Genomic DNA, 23,289 nt, shown 5'->3' with positions numbered 1-23,289 from the left:
TGGAAACCAACAGTAAGGGTGACTTTCTCAGAAAGCAACTTTAGGGGTACCATGCAAAAATGTTGTTTGTGAATCTCTAAAGAAAAATGTATTGGTGACAAGCAAAAAGTATTAATAACCTCTTCAGAGACTTTTCAGACAAGCCTTTGATAAACTGTAAATATATCACTAGCAAGTTGGTGACCTAAGTGCTACACTTAGCAAGGAGCTATTGCTGATCTTTGGTTGTTGTTTGAGGTAATATTTAGATGATTTTTTTTATACAGTGGGCCCCCCCCAGTATTCGCAGGGGATGTGTACCAGATCCCCCCATGAATAGTTAGAACCCGCGAATGTTTGGAACCCCTATAAAAACGCTAAAAACAGCCTATTTTGTTAGTTAAAACTCAAGAAAAACCAGTAAAAATGTTCATACTTAGTTTTTTTAAGTTTTATCACAAAAAGTGCATATTATGATGAAATTGATAAAAAAAAACCAGGAATTTGTGGATATTTCTCAGAAAAATACCGCGAATGCGCGAATTTTCCGCGAATAATGCAGGGAAATGTTTCCGAGAGAAATCCGCGAATGTGTGAGTCCGCGAATCAGGAGAATGCGAATACGGGGGCCCCACTGTATATGTATTTCTATGCATTTATAGCCTGAAAGCTAAATGATATTCTTTCAGATTTAGATTACATATATCTTTGTAAAGATTTCCTGATGGCCAAAAGAAGTCAGTCAGCTGGGTAGTTGGCAGAGACTGTAATAGACAGAAAAATTACAATATCAAGTCTGCAATGTCTAATATCTGTGACATAGCACTCAAAACTATAATAGGTGTTGTGTTACTGGAGTGGTAAAGCTGCTAAATCATCAATTTTAGTAATAGGGCAAAGGGCTAATGGAGGCAATGACTTCTCACTGATTAGTCCATTACTTGAGTCAAGGATCATCAAATGTAAGAAGCCTTGTCTTCTCAGAAAAATACATTACGTGGAGTCTGTTGGGCGCAGAGCTGTCGCTGGCTGACTCATATTTGTTATAAGTGACGAATCGAATTATATTATAAATAAAAGATCGATCAGCAAATGAAAAATAATGAAACAGATGTATGGAAGTGGAAAACATGTGAAAAGTACGTAGATAATGGCAATAGCATCAAACCATGACGTCACGGGTTGCACACAGACAGATCCTTTATCCTTTACAGTGGTAAGACAGAAACAGACAGCAGTAGAAAATAGTTACCAAGAGATAAAGATACACAGAGTGCATGCGAAGTTGGAAGGTGATTTGTGTCACTATAGAATGAACCAAATCAGGAGACCCAGGAACAAAGTTCACATTTTGGAACTTAGGAAAATTTAGTGACATCTCCCTCAGACAATCAGATTTGGTTTCAGGGAGTCAAACTCAGTAACAATTCCCATTAAGAATTACAGGTGGATATTATAATCTAAGGGGATAAATAAAATTAAGAAAACAAAATAACATGCATTCTGAATTAAACCCCCTAAAAAAATTATTAACCCTCTTACGCCGAAGCCCTAAAAATCAAAACCTCTCCTGTATGCCGGCGCCGGTTTGGAGTGAGCGCGGAAGTGGAAAAAATAATTTTTTCAAAAAATCACAGCGCGCTTAGTTTTTGAAGATTAAGAGTTCATTTTTGGCTCATTTTGTTTTTCATTGCCTGAAGTTTAGTATGCAATCATCGAAATGAAAAATAATATCATTATCATATGTAAATAATGCGATATAGGGTAGAGAAAAAAAGAATTCATAGATAATTGTATTCAAATCACGCTGTGCAAAAAACGGTCAAAGCTAACGAGTTACTTTTTTTTTTGTTGTATTGTACACTAAATTGCAATCGTTTTGATATATAATCCATAGTAAAACAGTAAAAGCAACATCGGAAAAATATTATCACAAAATGATGTACGAATTCGTAACGCGCGGACGTAAAAAAACAAAAAAAATGTTATTTTCAAAAATTCACCGTAATTCTAAATATTGTTCTAGAGACTTCCAATTTGTTTCAAAATTAAGACAAATGATTGAATATTACGATACTGTAAGATTTTTAGATTAGAATTGCAGATTTCGACCATTTCGGACGAGTTAAATTTGACCGAATGTCGAAATTTTCATATATATTTTTTTTATATGCACATATTTCAGAGATGGAAAAAGCTACAACCTTCAATTATTTTTTATTGTATTTTTTCATAAATTTTGCGCACCCTTTTGAATATATGAAACTCTATAAAAAAGCTAATATGAAAAGGAGAACAAATATTAGGTATATGCATGTACGTAATTTTCGAGACTTGCGGCGCGAATCGGCGCGCGGAATGAAGGTAAATATATTTTCAAAAATTCACCGATAAATCACAGTATTGTTTTAGAGGCTTCAAATTTGTTTCAAAATGAAGAAAAATGACGGAATATTACTAGCCGTAAAAGTTTTAGCTTACAATGCGTTTTTCAACTATTTCGGTAGAGTCAAATTTGACCGAAGTGGTTTTTTTTATATTTATCGTGATTTTTATTTATATGAAAATATTTCGAAAAAAACGAGAAAAGCTACAACCTTCAATCAATTTTTAGTGGATTTCTACATGAAATTGTGACCATTTAATATATAAACCTTTATGTAACAGCTAATTTTAACGTGCAAACATTTCAAACAACGCACAAAAAATCTGATTTTTTCGGAAGAGTTACCGCGCGAACGTAAGGAAAATGTTTTTTTTTTTTTTATAAATTCACCATAAACAAATCGAAATATTGTGCTAGAGACTTCCAAGTTCGTTGCAAAATGAAGTAAATGATTGAATATTACTAGAATATAAGAGTTTTAGGTTACAATTGCGATTTTTCGCCATTTCGGGTAGAGTTCAAAGTTGACCGAAAGTTGAAATTTTTGCACAACGTTATTTATATGAAAATATTTCGAAACTGATAAAAGCTACAAACATGGGTTGTTTTTAGTTGTATTGTGCATGAAATTGCGCACATTTCCATATATAAAACTTTATGTAACGGCAAATTTAAAAGGGTGCAAACATTAGGACAATCGCAAACGAAAAAATTTATCGTGAAGAGTTATCGCACGGAGCGTAAGGAAAAAGTTTTTTCATAAATTCACCATAAATCGAAATATTGTGCTAGAGACGTCCAATTTGTTGCAAAATGAAGGCAAATGATTAAATATTACTATAATATAAGAATTTTAGCTTACAATTGTGTTTCTCGACCATTTCTGTAGAGTCAAAGTTGACCGAAGGTTGAAATTATTGCACTTATCGTTATTTATATGAAAATATTTCAAAACTGATAAAAGCTACAATCATGAGTATTTTTTTGTTGTATTTTACATGAAATTGCGCACATTTTCATATATAATACTTCATGTAAAGGATAATTTAAAATGGTGCAAAAATTATGTCAAAGTGACGAAATAATTTCCGAGATGTGTCACTGATACTTTTAGTGCGATAAGAAAGAAATTCGCGCTTGCGCGCCTGCGTAACGATTGTAAACAAAACAACGCCTTGATCCGTGAACTCCCAGCATCCCCCAAGGCGCGTGATACAAAAGTTTTCGGCTGGTAGGCCTATAAGTATTTTTCCGCGAATTTTTAAAAAAACTTTTTTGAGCCGACGTATGATACGTCCAATCGGCATACGGGAGACATTTTGACTCGATGTTTAATACGTCCAATCGGCGTAAGAGGGTTAACTTTTATAAATTAAGCAGTTCTTCAAAATGTGAAAACCCAACAACACAAAAACCACTTGCAATCCATGCTACCTTAGAGTGTGGCTTTCAAGGGATAGCTGAAGTTAAAGACACCACTAAAGTGGTTTTTGTCTCTTCTGGGATATGTTGTGTGGGTGAAGTTCATCTCCCTTTCCCAATTGAGAGTGATACTAGCCCTCTTCAACTGAAAGGAGCAATGCAATAGTTTTTCATCCCACGTTACTGTCTTAGTTCAAATGCCATCAGCTAAAAAAACTTGAAATTTGTGGGAGAACAGACATTACTCCTGCAAGAAATCCCTCTAGTGTGAGGTGTCGAGGCCTGACATTATACTCGGGTACATCAGAAGTAGGATGGGGTGCCATCCTGCAAATAGTCTAGTTTCTTTATTATTGATTTCACTTAAAAAATTGAGCATTCATTCTTAATCATGTTCTGGTCTCCTTCAGTGTCTGGTATGTATATTGATCAGATTATCCCCCTAATATCTCTTATTCATGATGTCACAAAAATTTTTTGCCCAATATTGTTGTTGTTCTTCTTCAGATGTTATTAACCAAGGATATTTCATTAGTAATTCTGTTGGCTTTCTTAACACCAATGCCACTCCCTGAGTACATGGCTTTACCAGCATCTTAATTCTTTATGTTCAAATATTATCTCTTATTTCTAACTGATCTTCATTGAACCTTACTTTCTAGACTTGAATAGTTGGCACATACTGTAATAATGTATGTACTTTTTATGTTGCATCTGCTTCCTGAAATTTTTATAAAAGTAACTTTTCTTTTTGCCTATTCTGTATTGTATCCTAGGTCTCATCTGATATTCAAGGATTCCATGTTCTTACCCCATATCCCATTCTCAGGACTTCTCTCCCAACACTGAGACATACATTTTGGTTATTGAATTATTTCTCATTGATTATTTGCTCTTCCTCAGATGTGGTTTCAATAACTACAAATCTATTTTGATATTCAGTTGCAATAACTTTGCAGTGTCTATATTTAAGGACATTTTTTATTAAACTTATTTCACCAATGTTTAGCCGGGTTCTTTTGATTTCAGCATTAGTATGGCCAGACAAATTGGTGATCGCTGCCTACATCTGCTCTATAGCCCCTATAATTTCTTAGTGATTTTTTTTCTCTCTATTAATAGTTATGTGATTTATTTGTTTCTTTGATTGTGTTTTGGAATTGTCCAATTGGATTTATGGATGTCCTTTTTATTATTATTGTTGTTCGGATCTACCCTATTCATATAGAACAAGCCCACAGGGGCCATTGACTTGAAATTCAGGCATCCAAAGAATATGGTGTTCATTTGAAAGAAGTGGCAGAAGGTAACAGAAAATACAGAAGGAAAAGATTAATTGTTAGAAAAGAAAAGTATTAGATAAATACAATAGATAAAATGTAAGTACATTCTAAAATACAAGGATAATGGCTTTAGGCTAGCAGCGCATTACATCTTCACTTGAATTTTTGATGTTCCAGTTAAAAAACTTCCTTAGAGAGACTGTTCTAGAGTCTAATGGTGAGAGAGAGGAAGAACCTCTGGAACTTAGAAGTTGAACAGTAAGGCATATTTACTGCATATTGGTGCTACTTTCCAGAAAATCAGTTGCTTTCAGCAGGAAAAGAGGTTCATGGATCAGTTGTGAAGTGAAAGATGTTAACCCTCTTACGCCGACTAGACATATTTTACGTCGACATTTTTTGTCTCCCGTGTGCCGACTGGACGTATTTTACGTCGACTTACAAAAGTTTTTTTTAAAATTCGCGGAAAAATACTTATAGGCCTACCAGCCTAAAACTTTTGAATCACGCGCCTTGGGAAATTATTTCGTCACTTTGACATAATTTTTGTACCATTGTAAATTAGCCGTTACATGAAGTATTATATATGAAAATGTGCGCATTTTTATGTAGAATACAACAATAAAATACTCATGATTGTAGCTTTTATCAGTTTTGAGATATTTTCATATAAATAACGATAATTGCCAAAATTTCAATCCTTCGGTCAACTTTGACTCTACCGAAATAAGGTCGAAAAACGCATTGTAAGCTAAAACGCTTATATTCTAGTAATATTCAATCATTTACCTTAATTTTGCAACTAATTGGAAGTCTCTAGCACAATATTTCGATTTATGGTGAATTTATGAAAAAACTTTTTCCCAACGTCCGCGTGGTAACTCTTCCGAAAAAAATCATACATGCGATTGTGGTAATGTTTGCACCATTTTAAAATTAGCCGTTACATAAAGTTTTATATATGAAAATGTCCGCAATTTCATATAGAATACAACAATAAATAATTGAAGGTTGTAGCTTTTCTCAGTTTTGAAATATTTGCATATAAATCACGATAAATAGAAATAAACCACGTTCGGTCATATTTGACTCTACCAAAATGGTCGAAAAACGCAATTGTAAGCTAAAACTCTTACAGTCTAGTAATATTCAGTCATTTATCTTCATCTTGAAACAAATTCGAAGTCTCTAGCAAAATATTTAGATTTAAGGTGAATTTAAAAAAAAATCTTTCCTTCCCTCCGCGCGTGCGGATTCTCCGCCACAAATCTCCGAAATGCGTACGTCCCATTCTCGAATATTTGCTCCATTTCATATTAGGCATTTCATAGAGTTTTATATATGAAAATGTGCGCAATTTCATGTAGAATAAAATGAAAAATTTTTGAAGGTTTTGCTTTTTTTAATTTTCGAAATAATTGCATATAAAAAATATATATATAAAATTCGACATTCGGTCAATTTTAACTCGTCAGATATGGTCGAAAACTGCAATTGTAAGCTAATACTCTTACAGTTATAAGTAACTTATTCAAGTCATTTGTTTTCCCACTTCATTTTGAAATAACAAATTGGAAGTCTCTAGGACAATATTTAGGATTTATGGTGGAATTTTTTGAAATAATAAAAAAATTTTGGTTTACGTCCGCACGTTACGAATGTTTCATGCATTATTTTGTGATAATATTTTCTCTGTGTTGCTTTTATCGTTTTACAATGTGTTATATACCAAAATGATTGAAATTTAGTGTACATTACAACGAAAAAAAAGTAACTTGTTACCTTTAACCGTTTTGCGCACAGCGTGATTTGAATACAATTATATATGAAAATTCATTTTGCGCTGTCATATATCGCATTATTTATATAGATAATGATAATTTTTTCATTTCTGATGGTTGCATACTAAACTTCAGCCAATGACAAAAAGGAGACAAAAATGAACTCTTAATCTTGAAAACTAAGTGCGCTGTAATTTAAAAAAAAAAATATTTTTTCCGCTTCCGCGCTCACTCTGAAACACCTCCGGCACATGGGAGACAATTTTTTGTTTACCGCTTCGGCGTAAGAGGGTTAAAATGCTACTTATGAAAAATTTACAAACGACCACATGATGATGGTCCAAGTCATAATTGTTAATGCCAGGAAGCAGAAACCTACCACTATGAACCACTATCTAAAAGAGATAAATCTCTGATAGAAGCACATATCCACTGAAAAAAGTATGCTAGTAAAGGAAGGACAAATGAACTAAAACAGGTTGCATTAGTTGTACCACTGATATAAATATATGAGGCCCTATGTACAATACCTAATTTCTATGTGGCATTTGCTGATACTTTCATGAGATGTTTCTCAAAAGTAAGGCGCGAGTCAAAAGTTACACTGAGTATAGGTGAAGCTTCAGACTAACGTAGCAGAGTCCCATCCACCTTAAGGGGAGGAATGGGGTGGAGAATCAGTATTACTAATAGCATTTTATTTTACTGGAGTTCAGCCTCATACCCCACTGACTACACCAGATTTGTGAATGGTGTAGTCACTATACCATTCACAAATCTGCTCCATGGCATGATTTAGACTAAGGGCAGCTTCATTTCTCATAAGTGGAGATCATACTGAACCCTCAAGTGTTCCATCATTACCATACTGAACAATCTTGTTTTTCAGGCCAACAACCATATCACTTATACACTATCAAAATTTTTGCAGCACAAAAATAAATTTCTGAGGCCTTCCTTGCCTTTTGCATTTACAGTGGACCCCCCATATTCACGTTCTCCAGATTCGCGGACTCACACATTCGCATTATTCGTGGAAAATTCGCCTATTCGCAGTATTTTTCTATGAGAAATGACCACAAATTCTTGGTTTTTTTATTGACTCCATCATAAAATGCACTATTTGTGATACAACTATTAAAAAAACCAGGTATACGAATTTTTAGTGTTTTTTTTTTTAGTTTTAACTTACGAAATAGGAGGTTTTAAGCATTTTTATAGGGGTTCCAACTATTCGTGGGTTCTAACTATTCACGGGGGTGTCTGGAACGCATCCCCCGTGAATACGGGGGAACCACTGTACACTGGTATTTCATCTGTAACATTCTGCAGCTCTGTTTAAAATTCATCTTTATTTTGTTTCAGATTTATTAAATGTCTTATGACTCTGTAGAAAACATGTAAAATTTAGGAAAGAATTCCAGAAATGATTTTTAAATCTCTCTATATTTAAATGTTAATTGAATATTATTTCTTTTAGCTTTATGCCTTAGGAGTTTTGGAAAAGCCATTCCTAGAATTTGACAGTGATTGTGTAAGGATGTTAGAAGAGATGTATGAAGATCATGGAGACACTTTAGCCCTGCAGTATGGAGGGTCACAGCTAGTACACAGAATCAAGACTTACCGACGCACAGCTCCTTGGACTAGCCAGGGAAATGACATAATGCAGACCCTGTCTAGATATTATAGTAACACATTTTCAGGTGAGTATCTTGTAACTAATGTTATTTGGAAATAAGCATAGATATTTGATGACATAGCTTTGGTGATATTTGGTATCTTTAATAGAAATAAGTTTTTACTCAAGGATCAACTGCTATTTTTTTATGTACAATTTTCATAGGAAAACCATAACAATGTATACAGCTTAGAGTTATGTAAACTGCTTGATGTACCAGCAGTGGTTAATGAGTAAGGGTCTTCTACATCAGAAAACTGTGTAAAATTCACCCTGCTCATTACAGTTCTCCATTTTATTGCCAGCTACTCTACTATATAAATGTTCTTGCTCAAGTTTGAATCAGTGTTTCTCCAACTTTTTACCTTTATCAGTAATCTTCCTTTATAGAAATCCTTCGATTATTTGCAATAAGAGAGCCAAGACCCTGCTGGATAAAGTCAGATAAAACTCTATGGATGTGAAACTATGTACCATTACTCCCCCTACCTTGTCAATACTACGTAACCTTAAACACTAAAACATGTTATGACGTAGGAAAAACCTGTTTTTAATAGCACTCAGTACAAGAGAGCTCTGTCTCATGTCCACAGCAACTACCTCAGTTTTCCCTGTATCCTACTCACACAGATGTGACACCAGTATGTATGGTGGCTAATTTTCTCATTACACACCAGATATATTTGCATGACAGATGTTCGCCCCAGTCCCATGCCTTTTTGTCAAGGAAAGTGGGGGAGTTTGAGGACTCACAGCAGCTACCAAAAACAGGTTTTTTTTTTCTATGTCAAAACCTGTTATATGATAGTGTAGCCACTATTCATTCTCAAAGGGTCTTACAAAAGAAATTAACAGTTACAAAATAGCTTAGCTCCTAATAAATAAACTTCAGCAACCCAAATAGATTTTTGGTCCAAGTCACAAGTGATCAATCATTTTCTTTATCCCAAATAGTACCCATTAGGGTATGGCAATAAAGAACAGGGAACAATAAGTGAATCTGTGGTTCTGAGGTGACTTACCTAATTATGTCTGGTCTGGCTGTGAGATTATTGCACCTTCCCCAGCAGTGTCTTAGTATGACCACCACTCATGACAATAGTGTTTCAGGAATTTTGGTCCAAGTTAAAGTCACAGGTTATCAACAATTTTCTTTATTCTGGATACCCATTAGGGTTTGGCAATAAAGAAGAGGAAATAAAACATGAACCTATACATTATATGTATTATCCCTTGTGGTTATACAGTGACTTACCAAATTATGTCGAGCCTTGTTGTGGGATTATTGCACCTTCCCCGGCAATATCTCAGCTTGACTACCACTCGTGTGGCAGTAGTATTTCAGGAGTACTGTTTGTAATAACCACTCTGTACGCTTGGCGTCTTCTTCCAAAGCAACATTTCCAAAGAAAGCTTAAGATGTACAAATTCACCTTCTGGATGCTAAAATAATTCTTAGCCCATGTAGAGAGAATGGTGTATTTGTGCTTGGGGGTAGGAAAAATAGGACCATCTGAGATGTTTGTCAAGACATCTAGGTAAACCTTGAGTGCCTGAACTGATCATAATGTTTTGTGCAAAATGCTGAGTTCCCTTAATAGAGACGGGGATTTTACCTTTAAAAGATCCTAATTCTTGGCCAGGATTGATGGGTCAGGAGAGAACTATAAATGACAGTTAGGTGTGTGGGTGATGAAACATTACCCCCTCGGTCCAAGTGAGCCCTGGTGTCTAGTCTGAGCTGGTAATGCCAAAGCAGTCAGTAAGGCTTCCTTTTGGAGCATACGAGTTGTATTGGGCCCTCTAAATTGGGGAGATGATAGGATTCTATGAACTTTATTCATGAACAAGCAAGTGGGAAGCAGGAGTTGACCTTTGGAGTGCAAAAGAATGGAGAAGGGAATTAACAATTTTTATACAGTAGTGCCTCGGGTACAGTCACAGTTAGGTTAGGTATTGAATGGTCCAAATTGTTGTATTTCATTGTTTATTGGTCAATTTAGCTTTATTATAAAATTTACTGGGGTGTTTTTGTAGTGCTTGGAACGAATTAGGCAATTTACATATAAAACGTAGTTCTAGATATGAAAAAATTAGGTTATGAAGGCCGCTTCGGAACGGATTCATTTTGTAACCTGAGGCACTGCTGTACTCTGATCCCATCACAATTGCAGTTGATATACCAGACTCAAAAAGTGTAGCAGATATGTAATGCTTTGGTGTCAGACATTATCACTTGAGGATGCATAAAAAATTCTTCCATTTATTAAAGCAAAAAGATGTTTCATGGTATGGAAAGTGTGGTCATGTATCTTCTTACAAGTTTTAAAACCAATTTCTTAAATAGTTTGATAATGATAATTTTTTGTTTTGCAGAATAATGCTCTACAAAGTAATGATAAAAATCTGTATCTGTAGGAGAAGAAAATCGTTTTTTCTTTGGAATTTGTTATTCAGTTGTTCAAATGAGAAACTTTGCTAGAAAATGCTGTATGAGTCGAGGGTTAGTTATAATTTTTTATCATGTCTTCATTAATTAATGTGATTTTATTTCACTTTACAGATACAGAGAAGCAAAATGCTATCAATTTGTTCCTTGGTGTATATCTTCCTTGGGATGCCTCTCATCCTATATGGGAACTACAGTCAGACTATCTTCTACATCATTCACTTGCAAGGGGAATTCGTCCATGCCACCTGTAAGTCATTTGATTTGCAGTCTCACTCTCTTCTATACACAGTTGAAATTTCCAAGGTATATTAATAAAATAGTTCTGACAGGCAATGTCCAAAGAGTACTATAAAAAATTTGCATGAATAATATGTGACATGTACTGTCGGCCAAAAAACTGGTGGCAGAGTTTCATAATTTTTCGTTCACCTGCCTGACGCACGATTCATGCCTTATTTATCTATTTTGTTCATGAAACTTACCTGTCAGATATATATATAGCTGTATTTTCTGAAGTCCGACAGAATTTAAAAAAATCTTCCGACACACGCAGTGGTCAGCCAGGTGGTTAGTACCCATGCCGCGATGGGAGGCGGGTATCAGGAACCATTCCCATTTTCTATTCATAATTTTTCTGTCGCCGGTGCTGAAAAACACCTGTTTTCAGTACCTCCGGCTTAGGATTTTGGAAACTTCATTGCCGCTAAGTATCCTAATTGTCTTTTAATTTATTTACTTGGATTTGTGGCTAGGCATACGCTATCTTAAATTGATTTGAATTTGATTCATTTTTGCATAAGATATCTGAATCTAGTTAGGCTAGTTTCAGAGGGTGTTGTCTGCAAAGATAGGGTGTGGCTACCGAAAGCTTCGGTAGATCCGCACTTGGTATGCACGATGGGTATGGGTCTTGCTTCTTTTCTTGATTTGTCATGTAAGGAACTTTGTCTAATTCCGTAAGGAAGACGTATGATTCGTATGTACGCAATTAATCAGTAAACATGTCTAATTCCGTAAGGAAAAAGTATGATTCGTAATGTAAACGCAAAATTAGTAAATCAGTAAACCCAAAAGTCCCAGGGTAGTGAACCTGCTAAACCTTCCTGTAGACTTTATTTTGCCTAACCCTATAGTATGGCCTACGGGTTATGAATATGTCTGCGAGAGGTGATCGCTCTCCTTCATTGTTGTGAAGAGTGCTACTTCTGTTATTGTTACTCCTAACCCTGTAATGTTGCCTTCGGGCCCTAAAACAGGTGTCTGTAGAGGTTATTGCCCTTTCTCTTATACTCTTTTCGATTCGTAACTTAGAATCGAAAGTGCTTGCTTTAGAGAGCAATAGTGAAGTGGCTAAGTTGCAGTGACAGTGCCCCTTGTGTAGTGGAGGGTGCGTCAGATCGGCCTTATTTCGCCTCTAGGCCGGGACCTCTGCTTGACTCCCAGGACCCGGGGAGAGAGCATGTCGGCAAAGCCGAAGGAGGGTTACGAGGAAACCCCCACCGATCTGGCGTGCCTTCGGCAGTTTTCTGATGAAAAATGCCCAGACTACCAAAGTGCGTGCACGTGCACGAATCCTGAAGGATTGCTTCTCGTCCTCCGAGGCGTCCTCCCCGCGCAAGGGTTGGAGCTCTCGGAACTCGCGCGCCCTCTAAGAAGCTTTAGAGAAGAGGACGCTTCACGTCCTCTCTCTCGTCAGGAGGGAACGTCAGATCCGCCCCATAACGCCTCTAGGCCTGGACCTCTGTCGACTCCCAGACCAGGGAGAGGGCATGTCGAAAGCCGAAGGAGGGTTTACGGGGAACCCACATCGATCTGGCGTCCCTTCGGTAGGACCTGTTGACGCTTCCCAGGCCTGCGGAAGATCGTGCACGGCACGAATCTCGAAGGATTGCTTCTCGTCCTCCGAGGCGTCCTCCCCGTGCAGGGGTTGGGAGCTCTCGAAAGGACTCGCGCCCCTCTAAATAGAAGCTTTATAGAAGAGGACGCTTCACGTCCCCTCTCTCTCGTTATGCGTTTCAGTGAGAAGTAGAAGGCGAACGTCGACCTGATCACGTGTACGTCTTTCCACCGAGAAATATGAAAAAGAAGGCAGTTTCTCTCGCTTGTTTTGACGCCTGTCAGGAGAGTGACGCTTTTCTGCACGCTTCTTTTGACGCTTGGCTTGAACGGGACGCTCGGATGGACGCCAGGCGCGCGCCAGTGGACGCCGAGTGCACGCCAGGACGCCGAGCGTCCTCGCCAGTGGACGCCGAGCGCGCGCCAGCGCACGCCAGGTTTGTCTCCTGGCTGAACGTTTCTGTTGAACTCTTCAAGCTCTTGTTTAAGATTTGAGCCTCAAGAATGTGAAGTAAGCAGTGCTTCGGAGGAAGCTTAAAGTGAACAGACAACTTCGTCTTCGAAACCCAGCAAGACCTCGGGTTTCGTGAATTCAAGAGGTCTCTGTCAATATATATTGCTTTTCGCAAAGGTGGATGGAGTTAAGGAAAGCTCAAGGGAAGATCTCGTTTTCTCTACCGCAGTCAAGACTTTGCGATAAGGCAGTTTACGGTTATGTAAAGGCTCGACGTCCTGCAAGTCAGGACTCTCGGCAAACGTTCAGTAGGATTCTTGCAAAGGCACTCATCAAAAGGACGCTCTTCAGGAAAGCGCAAGACAGGACTTCCTTTGCCATACTGCCAATAAATTTTAAGCTTTAGCAGGCATTAGTTGTGATACGGGAGAGGAAGCTGGTTGGAGAGTTTCTTCCTCTTCCCAGGATAATTTTGCAAGCTTTTTAGCCCATCTGAAAGGGTTTTCCAGATGATAGATTTTGTTAGTTTCTAGTCGGGACTACGCTGCCGAATTGAACATCGTCGTTCTACCTGCCGTAAGCCCAGTCTCTTAACAGGATTCTTGCCCCTTCCTTGTTTGAGACGGGAATCGGAAAAATAAAATCCTCAACTTCCTGGATTACGTTTTGTCAATTCAGTGACTTTCCCCCATTGACACTATACTATCGTTTTGTCAAGTAAGTGGGTATCCCCTCATTGACAAAATATCTCTGTCCCGTAAATGGGTTAGTTCTCATTGACAAACATCTCATTAACTTGATATTGCGTAAGCGAATAAGCTCTTATTGACAAGATTCGGAAGAGCTCTCATTCGTCATTCGCAGACTCGTACAAGAAATAGACTTGTAGACTACGTCAATGAAACGCTTATGTCCAATAACATAAGAAGCTTGAGCTGTCTGCTTCGATTCTCTTAAGTTTTGTTCATGAAACTTGCCTGTCAGATATGTATGTAGCTGTATTTCCGAATTCAGCTATATATATGTCTGCCAGGTAAGTATGAACAAACTTTATTGTGATATAATATCATATTTTGCCTTGCGTTATTTTACTACTGGTTGGTTCAAGTCATATACGCTTGCTGTAGTTACCTCTTTGGATGGCAACCGAGAGGTCTATTGTCTATTGTTTTAAGGACATTTAATCGTTACTCCCTGCAGCCTTCCAGGAGTTTCCGATTTATCTTTTACCGTTGTATGGTAGTGTTCTGACGACACAAACGCATCTATATATTTAGCGTTTTCTGTTTCGCTTAAATATACCAGCTTGAGAGTCTCTTTCTGCTCAAAAAATAACGGACCTATTTCTTCGTAGAATAGGGTAGCTGGCAACCCAGACATAAAGTTAAGAGACGACGTTCGTAAGCTGCTGGCTGCTGCTGTGTCTGTCCTCCAGTCCAACCGAGCCAGTAACAGATCATGCGCTGTCATGCGTGGTAGGTTACGTCTCTCTCTCCTGCGGGATTGACTGACTAACCGTATCTCTGTGCTGGCGGTTACGTCTCTCCTGCGGGATTGACTGACTAACTGTATCTCTGTCCTACAATCACGGACTTTAGCCTAAGATTGAGGGGATTTCTTACGTGAATGAATAAACGTTGCATTCGTTTTGCCTTACTATGTTCAACAGAGTTATCTCTTAATCCTTTCGGTGCTTGTTACCGCACGGTATAGAACTACGAGTATACCTCAACATTTTATATGCTCTCCTGCTTAGGCAAAGCGCAGCCTTATTAGGGAAGTAAGCATACTCGGGGAGGGAATGGATGAGCTTGCTGGGGACCATTTCCTTCCTGAAGAAGTTTGTTTCCCCGAATAGACTGCAATTCAGACCACGTTTTTTCCTACCGGAAACTGAAATATTATTCAAGATCTAGGAATGATTCTGAACATCTCTCAGTGCGTCTATCACCTGAGGTGATAGAAAGAAGGTGCCGGACATCTGGATAGGGTTTCAGATGTCCTGGATCTTAATCTGAAAGAAAGTAAAAGCAATTCGGTCGTCCCTCCAGTCTCGAAAACGAGTTTTTTGGAACCAGGTGGGTCCAGATCAACTCTGATATTCCACAGCTCTCTCATATCTTAAGAAGTATCTTCTCTCGGTCCCTGTTCGAGTTTACGAGAAAGAGCCTATTATAACAACAGGCGTAGAATGTAACGATCATCTAGAGGTTCGTTACAGGATTGCAAAGGTCCGTACGAATCGTCTCGATCGACGGCAGCAACTATTGACTTCCGAGTGGAATCTTTCTTTAGAAGTAAGTGGAGAGTTGTGGAGACTTTAGGGACGCCCTTTCATTCTTCTCTTCGATATGTTGAGGACGAAGAGGCTTCTTCTTCTCTGCTCCCTTATTCTCGATCCGGGATCGGTACCATTAAACGCCATCCTATGATATTGAACGGGGATGGATGTTTAGTCTCTTTTCCCCTTTTTTTTTACAATCGCTTAGGAAATGTAATAAGAGGATTTATGACGTCACAGGGAGCGGACAATGACGCTGATCGCCCCATGTTGGCCTTCAGGATCCTGGATTCACAGAGGTCACTTCCTTCCTAGTTCACTTTCCAAGGACCTTTTCCGAGAGAGTCGGTCTACTCTAACTCGAAAGGTACCTATAACCTCTCCTCTCTGAGTCTGACTACGTTCAGACTATCGAGATGTTGATAGGAATAAGATTACCGTCTTCCATTTCCGTCTGAAGAATGGGATAAGCTGGCAGTCACAACTATTAAAGAATACGCAAATATATTGTTGACGGCCTTTGGGCTCAGAGATTTGCGTCTGTCAAACAACAAAGCCCTTCACGATCTTTGAGTTCTGTGGAATCTCGAAACTCGCTCACCATCTACTTTTTGTCTCACCTGTTTTCTCGGAGTCAGACACTCGTGCGAGATCAGGCGACATATAGTAGCCCTGAGTTTCTTGTTGACGAAGTCGGTTGCGTTTATACACCCCCGATGATCGTGTAACAGACCAGGTTGGACTGTCAGGCATTCTTCCTTCGGGACTGAATCGCCTTTTTGCTCCTCGCTCCTTTCTCCTGGCACCAGAAGCTCGAGTCAGGAGTTGCTCAGGAGTTGATTCGCTGACGACGTTGGGTTGCGTTGATACACCCCCAAGGTTTGCTTAGATTGAATCGCCCAGGCAGTCCAGACACTCATCCTTCAGCGAAGAATAGTGCCTTATGGTCTTCAGGGTACAGCCTTGCTGTCCTTGATTCGTCTGACTGGTCAACTGGTCGGTCACCTGACTTTAGTACAGACGGACTGACTGTGCATGTCCAGATCGAAGCTTTCAATATGGAACTTAGACGTAGTCTGAAGTTCTTGATGTCAAAGCATTCGAACCTCTCCTACCTGTTAACTTCTTGCATGTGATCAGGAAGGCCTTCTTCTAACCACCCTAGATACGACAAAGAGGGTTAGTGAGATTTTAAGCCATTGTCACAAGTTTTGGCTTTAGAGAACACAAGGCGGTGTGCTCTCTAAGCCTTCCGTTGTGGCCTAAGAATGGAAACCCGTTTTTTGTCCTTGGGCCAGGAGCTTGGAACCCAAGCAAGGGGGATGGCACAAGTAGTGGGCAGGAGCCAGAGAGAGTCCTGTGCCCTGTCGGTCTCTCAAGTTTTATCTACATAAAACTCAAAGTCAAGTCATTCGGGCAATCTGCAGTGGTTCCGAAAAAAAGACCAGACTTGCCCATATCGAAGAACTCCCTGGCTTTAGTGTTAAGGAGTTCTTTCAAAAATGCTCCTTCATTGTGTTGCACAAAGATTTGAAATCTTTTGATCTGAATGCTCACGAGGTGAGGGCGCGGCCTCGGAAGCATTTCAACAGAGCATGGCACTCAGCAACATCCTGAGTACCATGTTTTAGCGAAGCAACTCGTGTTCACTTCACACTCCCTGCGAGATGTGAAGATGGCATATGAGATCTGCTGCTCGCTAGGGCCATACGTGTCTGCAGACACAATCTTGGGGGCAAGAAGTACCACTCATCCTATCCTGTAGAAAATGGTTAGGAAGAGCTCTTAATTTAGTTGTTGAGTCGCCGACAACGGCGACTTCTTAACTCTTAAGCCTTAGTTAACACACCTTAACTTTGGCTAGGTTGGTCAGGTGGTGATATATATATTTATATTATATATATTTATATTTTACTTCTTAGCCCTCATGGTATGGGTCAATATGGTCTAGTCACATTGTGGTCACGCCCCCGTTGACAGATCATCTGGAGTGCACTAGCTTTATAGGTCTCTACCTCACTGGCAACTCTAGTAAAGCAGAAGCAGACTTGGGTGACAGTAATCACAAAGTCAGCTATGCTAACAGGTGGAACCAAGATGTAAATCATCTGCATGCATTTGTTTCCCAAAATCCTTCTATTCTGTCCCTTCCCACCTCCAACGGTGGGATTCAGCTATATATATATCTGACAGGTAAGTTTCATGAACAAAAGATATTGTTATGATACAATAAAGTTTGTTCATACTTACCTGGCAGATATATATAATCAAGTACCCACCCACCTCCCCTCAGGGGACAGTGGAAATAAAAATTATGAATAGAAAATGGGAATGGTTCCTGATACCCGCCTCCCAGCGGCGGGAATGGGTACTAACCACCTGGCCGACCACTTCGTGTGTCGGAAGTTTTTTAAATTCTGTCGGACTTCAGAAAATACAGCTATATATATATCTGCCAGGTAAGTATGAACAAACTTTATTGTATCATAACAATATCATTTTTCTTTTCAAAAATAGAAGAAATCATGTGTAATGACGTTAAAAACAGTCACTGATATCTTTAGAACATTATGTTATGTTATTGTGTAAAACTATTTTCCATATAGCAAAAATAAACGTGAACGAAACGAAGTGATAAAAAACGTCATATCACAACCATAGATATACATTACCAAATAGATAGGAGACACCTATCACTAGTAGTATCACATAAACATAGTCCTTAAATTATCATTTCAATATTAAGTTGAAGGTAGTTGAACTATTCCATTTGTTAAATTTTACAGAAAACATTGGAATCTCACAAAATGTTATCAAATTAAAAAAAAAAAAAAAAAACTATCCTAACAGTGTGAACCAGGTGACCTCACTCTATTGCTTTTGATGTTATGTGCATGGTAATCTAATGTCAATGTGTCATTTATCGGTCTAAGAAACATCCCTCGATGAGCGAGATCTCGAATTATTGCACTGCATTCGGTGCAAGTTCCTGTCGGAGAGATATCAAGAAAGCATAATAAACCGGAGAGAATTTTACATAGATGAATCAAATTGTTTAAAGAACAGCAAAATTTAGAACATGGGCCTAGAGTACAGTAGTGTAAATGTTGCTGAGCAACATTCATTTGTGAACTTTGAATTCTAGTGCCTCATCCCGACATTGCTGAACCAGGAATCATAACTAGCTCTTCGCTTATGACTGGTGTCTGATGAATACTTTAGATGGAAAGGAAGAGATTTTTAAATCTACACTTGAAATCTTTGATAGCTGTCAGATGAATAAGTCTAATGAATAAGCAAACTTATCTTTGATGGATGAGAGATTCAGTTAGGCTTACTCTTTTTATTTTGTTTTTTATCGGTGGCCAGTGAATACCACGGATAGGGAAGGAAACAGTTTCAGTGATGCATGCATTTTTTTCTTCAAAACCTAAAGAATACATTTTATTGGGAGATACTTTATTAACATCGGCCTAATCTTTCCATCACTCCTATACGCCACCTCCGCTCTCTTCTACATCTCAGGCGACTCCACTCTTGGCGACTCGATCCGACTTCTTGCTACGAACTCCATCTCATGAAAGCATCACTAATGATAACGGTTATTTTAAAATTCCCCGCACCGAGAACGGACACCTTAAAATGCATGTTTATAAAATATTTTCTGTTCAAAGAAACTTTATCTTTCATTCCACAAAATATGTGCGTACACTCGTGTTACACCCTCTAGCCATCAACGAGCAACCCTTGATTAAAGCAGTAGGTTTTCTTGAAAAAAAAACAAAAAAAAATATATGAAATAGGCTTAAACGAGAATGTCACCTTTCATATTTCTTATCCTTTCAGCTACTTATAATATGCTTATAGTAGTAGGTCTAGGTATATATGTGAAACTAATTTGAATTAATTTCTATTTAGAAGAAATGAATAGCTACAGAAAGATCAACCTAAGAAAGCTTTAATGAAAGTAAGCCATTCTTAATGTATTCGTCAGTTTTGACTCCCACAACTTCCCAACGTGTCCAAATGAAACAGGATGATATGCAAGGAATTCTATAAAAAATAAGGCTGAATTATATTCGTTCGATTTTTTTATGATTGCTTTTTGACTTTGAATAGCTAGGTCTGAGTTAATTATGTTAAGCAATTATGAAAAGGATAAGAAAAAAGGCAAACGTGGCTAATATATATATATATATATATATATATATATATATATATATTATATATATATATATATATATATATATAATATATATATATATATATAATAATATATATATAGATATATATTATATTATAGAATATATATATATATTAATTTATATATATATATTATATCTAAAATATTATAATATCTAATATATATATATTATATAATAATATATATATATATATATATATACATTATTATTAATATAATTATTTATATATATAGTATATATATATTATAATAATATAACAATAATATAATATATATATATAGAATATATATATAATATATAATATAATAATATATATATTATAATTATATATATAATATTATATATATTATATATTATATATATATAATAATATATTATATATATATATAAATATGAATATATTATATATCTATACTATATTATAATTCTATGTATATAGATAAATACATATATACAAAAGAATATCTATACTATAATATAGTTATATCATCTACATTATACAATATATATATATATCTAATAACCTATCACTCATCATACATTAATTTATATCTATATATTATATATATAATAAATATATATATATAATATTTAATATAATTAATATATTATATATTATATATATAATATATATATAATAATATATATATATAAATAATATATTATATATATATATATATATATATATATATAATTATATTATATATATACATATATACATAAATATATAATATATATATTAATATATTATAGAAATAATATTCATATATATATATATATACATATATACATATAGACATATATTTAATTTTATATATATATATATATATATATATAAGATATGTATGTGTGCTCAAAAAATCACAGTAGATGCACGTGACTTCATAAATAAGCAAATCCCAAAGGAAAATGATAGTCAGAAATCCAAGCGCTTTCGTCTTTACTCAGACATTGTCAAGGAGCTATTGAAGTACAATTGGAGAGAAAGGTCTCAGGTACAAAACAAGATCAAGAATACCAGATGGTTAATTGTCAAAAGGGTAAAAATTGAAAGAGATAATCCAGGATTATCAGATATCACATGGTCACAAACTTAAACAGATTTGACCCTAACCGAAATTACAAAGTATCTTTCTTTACAGTCCAAAACATGTAAAAACTGAATTTATTAATTTTGTTTCTTATATTTATCTACAACTTTTTTCATTATGAAAGCATCAAGTTTAAATAAACCAAGACTTAAATTTAGAACATCTCTATTATTTGACTTGATAAAACAAGATTCAATGATATTCCTTTTAACCCTCTTACGCCGGAGCGGTAAATAAAAAATTGTCTCCCGTGTGCCGGAGGGGCTTCGGAGTGAGCGCGGAAGCGGAAAAAATATTTTTTTCACAAAATCACAGCGCTCTTAGTTTTCAAGATTAAGAGTTCACTTTTGGCTCCTTTTTTTGTCATTGCCTGAAGTTTAGTATGCAACCATCAGAAATGAAAAACATTATCATTATCATATATAAATAATGCGATATATGATAGCACAAAAACAAAATTTAATATATAATTGTATTCAAATCGCACTGTGCGCAAAACGGTTAAAGGTAACAAGTTACTTTTTTTTTTTTTGAATGTACCAAAATTTGCAATCATTTTGTATAAGCAACATTTTTAAAACGATAAAAGCACCAAACACAGAGAAAAATTATCACAAAATAATGCATGAATTCGTAACGTGCGGACGTAAACAAATATTTTTTTCAAATTCACCACCAAATCTAAATATTGTCCTAGAGACTTCCAATGTCTTTCAAAATGAAGACAAATGATTGAATATTACTATACTGTAAGAGTATTAGCTTAAAATTGCAGTTTTCGACCATATCTGACGAGTTAAAGTTGACCGAATGTCGAATTTTTTTATATATATATATTTTATATGCAATTATTTCGGAAATAAGAAAAGCTACAACCTTCAAATATTTTTCGTTTTATTCTACATGAAATTGCGCACATTTTCATATATAAAAATCTATGAAATGCCTAATATGAAACGGAGCAAATATTCCGAGAATGGGACGTACGCATTTCGGAGATTTGTGGCGGAGAATCCGCGCGCGGAGGGAAGGAAAGATTTTTTTTTTAAATTCACCATAAATCTAAATATTTTGCTAGAGACTTCGAATTTATTTCAAGATGAAGATAAATGACTGAATATTACTAGACTGTAAGAGTTTTAGCTTACAATTGCGTTTTTTGACCATTTCGGTATAGAGTCAAAGTTGACCGAACATGGTTTTTTTTCTATTTATCGTGATTTATATGCAAATATTTCAAAACTGAGAAAAGCTACAACCTTCAATTATTTTTTGTTGTATTCTACATGAAATTGTGCACATTTTCACATATAAAACTTTATGTAACGGCTAATTTAAAATGGTGCAAACATTACCACAATCGCACGTATGATTTTTTCGGAAGAGTTACCGCGCGGATGTAAAGAAAATGTTATTTTTTTCATAAATTCACCATAATCGAAATATTGTGCTAGAGACTTCCAATTTGTTGTAAAATGAAGGTAAATGCTTGAATATTACTAGAATATAACGTTTTAGCTTACAATTGCGTTTTTTTCCGACCATTTCGGTAGAGTCAAAGTTGAGCCGAAGGTGGAAATTTTGGCAATTATCGTTATTTTTATATGAAAATATCTCAAAACCGATAAAAGCTACAACCATGGGTTGTTATTAGGTGTATTGTGCATGAAATTGCGCACATTTCCATATATAAAACTTTATATAACGGCTAATTTTAAAATGGTGCAAACATTACCACAATCGCATGTATGATTTTTTTCGGAAGAGTTACCACGCGGACGTTGGGAAAATGTTTTTTCATAAATTCACCATAAATCGAAATATTGTGCTAGAGACTTCCAATTAGTTGCAAAATTAAGGTAAATGATTGAATATTACTAGAATATAAGCGTTTTTTAGCTTACAATTGCGTTTTTTTCGACCATTTCGTAGAGTCAAAGTTTGACCAAAGGTTGAAATTTTAGCAATTATCGTTATTTATATGAAATATCTCAAAACTGATAAAAGCTACAATCATGAGTATTTTATTGTTGTATTCTACATAAAAATGCGCACATTTTCATATATAATACTTCATGTAACGGCTAATTTACAATGGTACAAAAATTATGTCAAAGTGACGAAATAATTTCCGAGATGTGTCACAGATACTTTTTAGTGTGGCAAGAAAGAAATTCGCGCTTGCGCGCCTGCGTAACGATTGTAAACAAAACAACACCTTGATCCGTGAACTCCCAGCATCCCCCAAGGCGCGTGATTCAAAAGTTTTAGGCTGGTAGGCTTATAAGTATTTTTCCGCGAATTTTAAAAAAAACTTTTGTAAGTCGACGTAAAATACGTCCAGTCAACACACGGGAGACAAAAAATGTCGACGTAAAATACATCCAGTCGGCGTAAGAGGGTTAACTGTCATTACATGGGACTAAGGCTCTTGCTTG

The 23,289-nt window shown here is 36.3% G+C and overlaps 1 protein-coding gene across 1 annotated transcript in view; it reads left to right on the top strand.

Moving 5' to 3' along the window:
• Positions 1 to 23,289, top strand: part of LOC135217463 (polyphosphoinositide phosphatase-like) — a 333,908-nt gene that overhangs the window by 169,338 nt on the left and 141,281 nt on the right. Inside the window, exons 11-12 of the mRNA XM_064253366.1 lie at positions 8,332 to 8,557; positions 11,096 to 11,231. Coding sequence (XP_064109436.1) covers positions 8,332 to 8,557; positions 11,096 to 11,231 — 362 coding nt within the window. The remainder of the gene's footprint in view (positions 1 to 8,331; positions 8,558 to 11,095; positions 11,232 to 23,289) is intronic.

The sequence above is a fragment of the Macrobrachium nipponense genome, chromosome 7 (assembly GCF_015104395.2).
Source record: "Macrobrachium nipponense isolate FS-2020 chromosome 7, ASM1510439v2, whole genome shotgun sequence".
NCBI classification, from domain to species: Eukaryota; Metazoa; Arthropoda; class Malacostraca; order Decapoda; family Palaemonidae; genus Macrobrachium; species Macrobrachium nipponense.
Note: the sequence above shows the minus strand (reverse complement) of the source record. Positions and strands in the feature narration are given on the sequence as shown.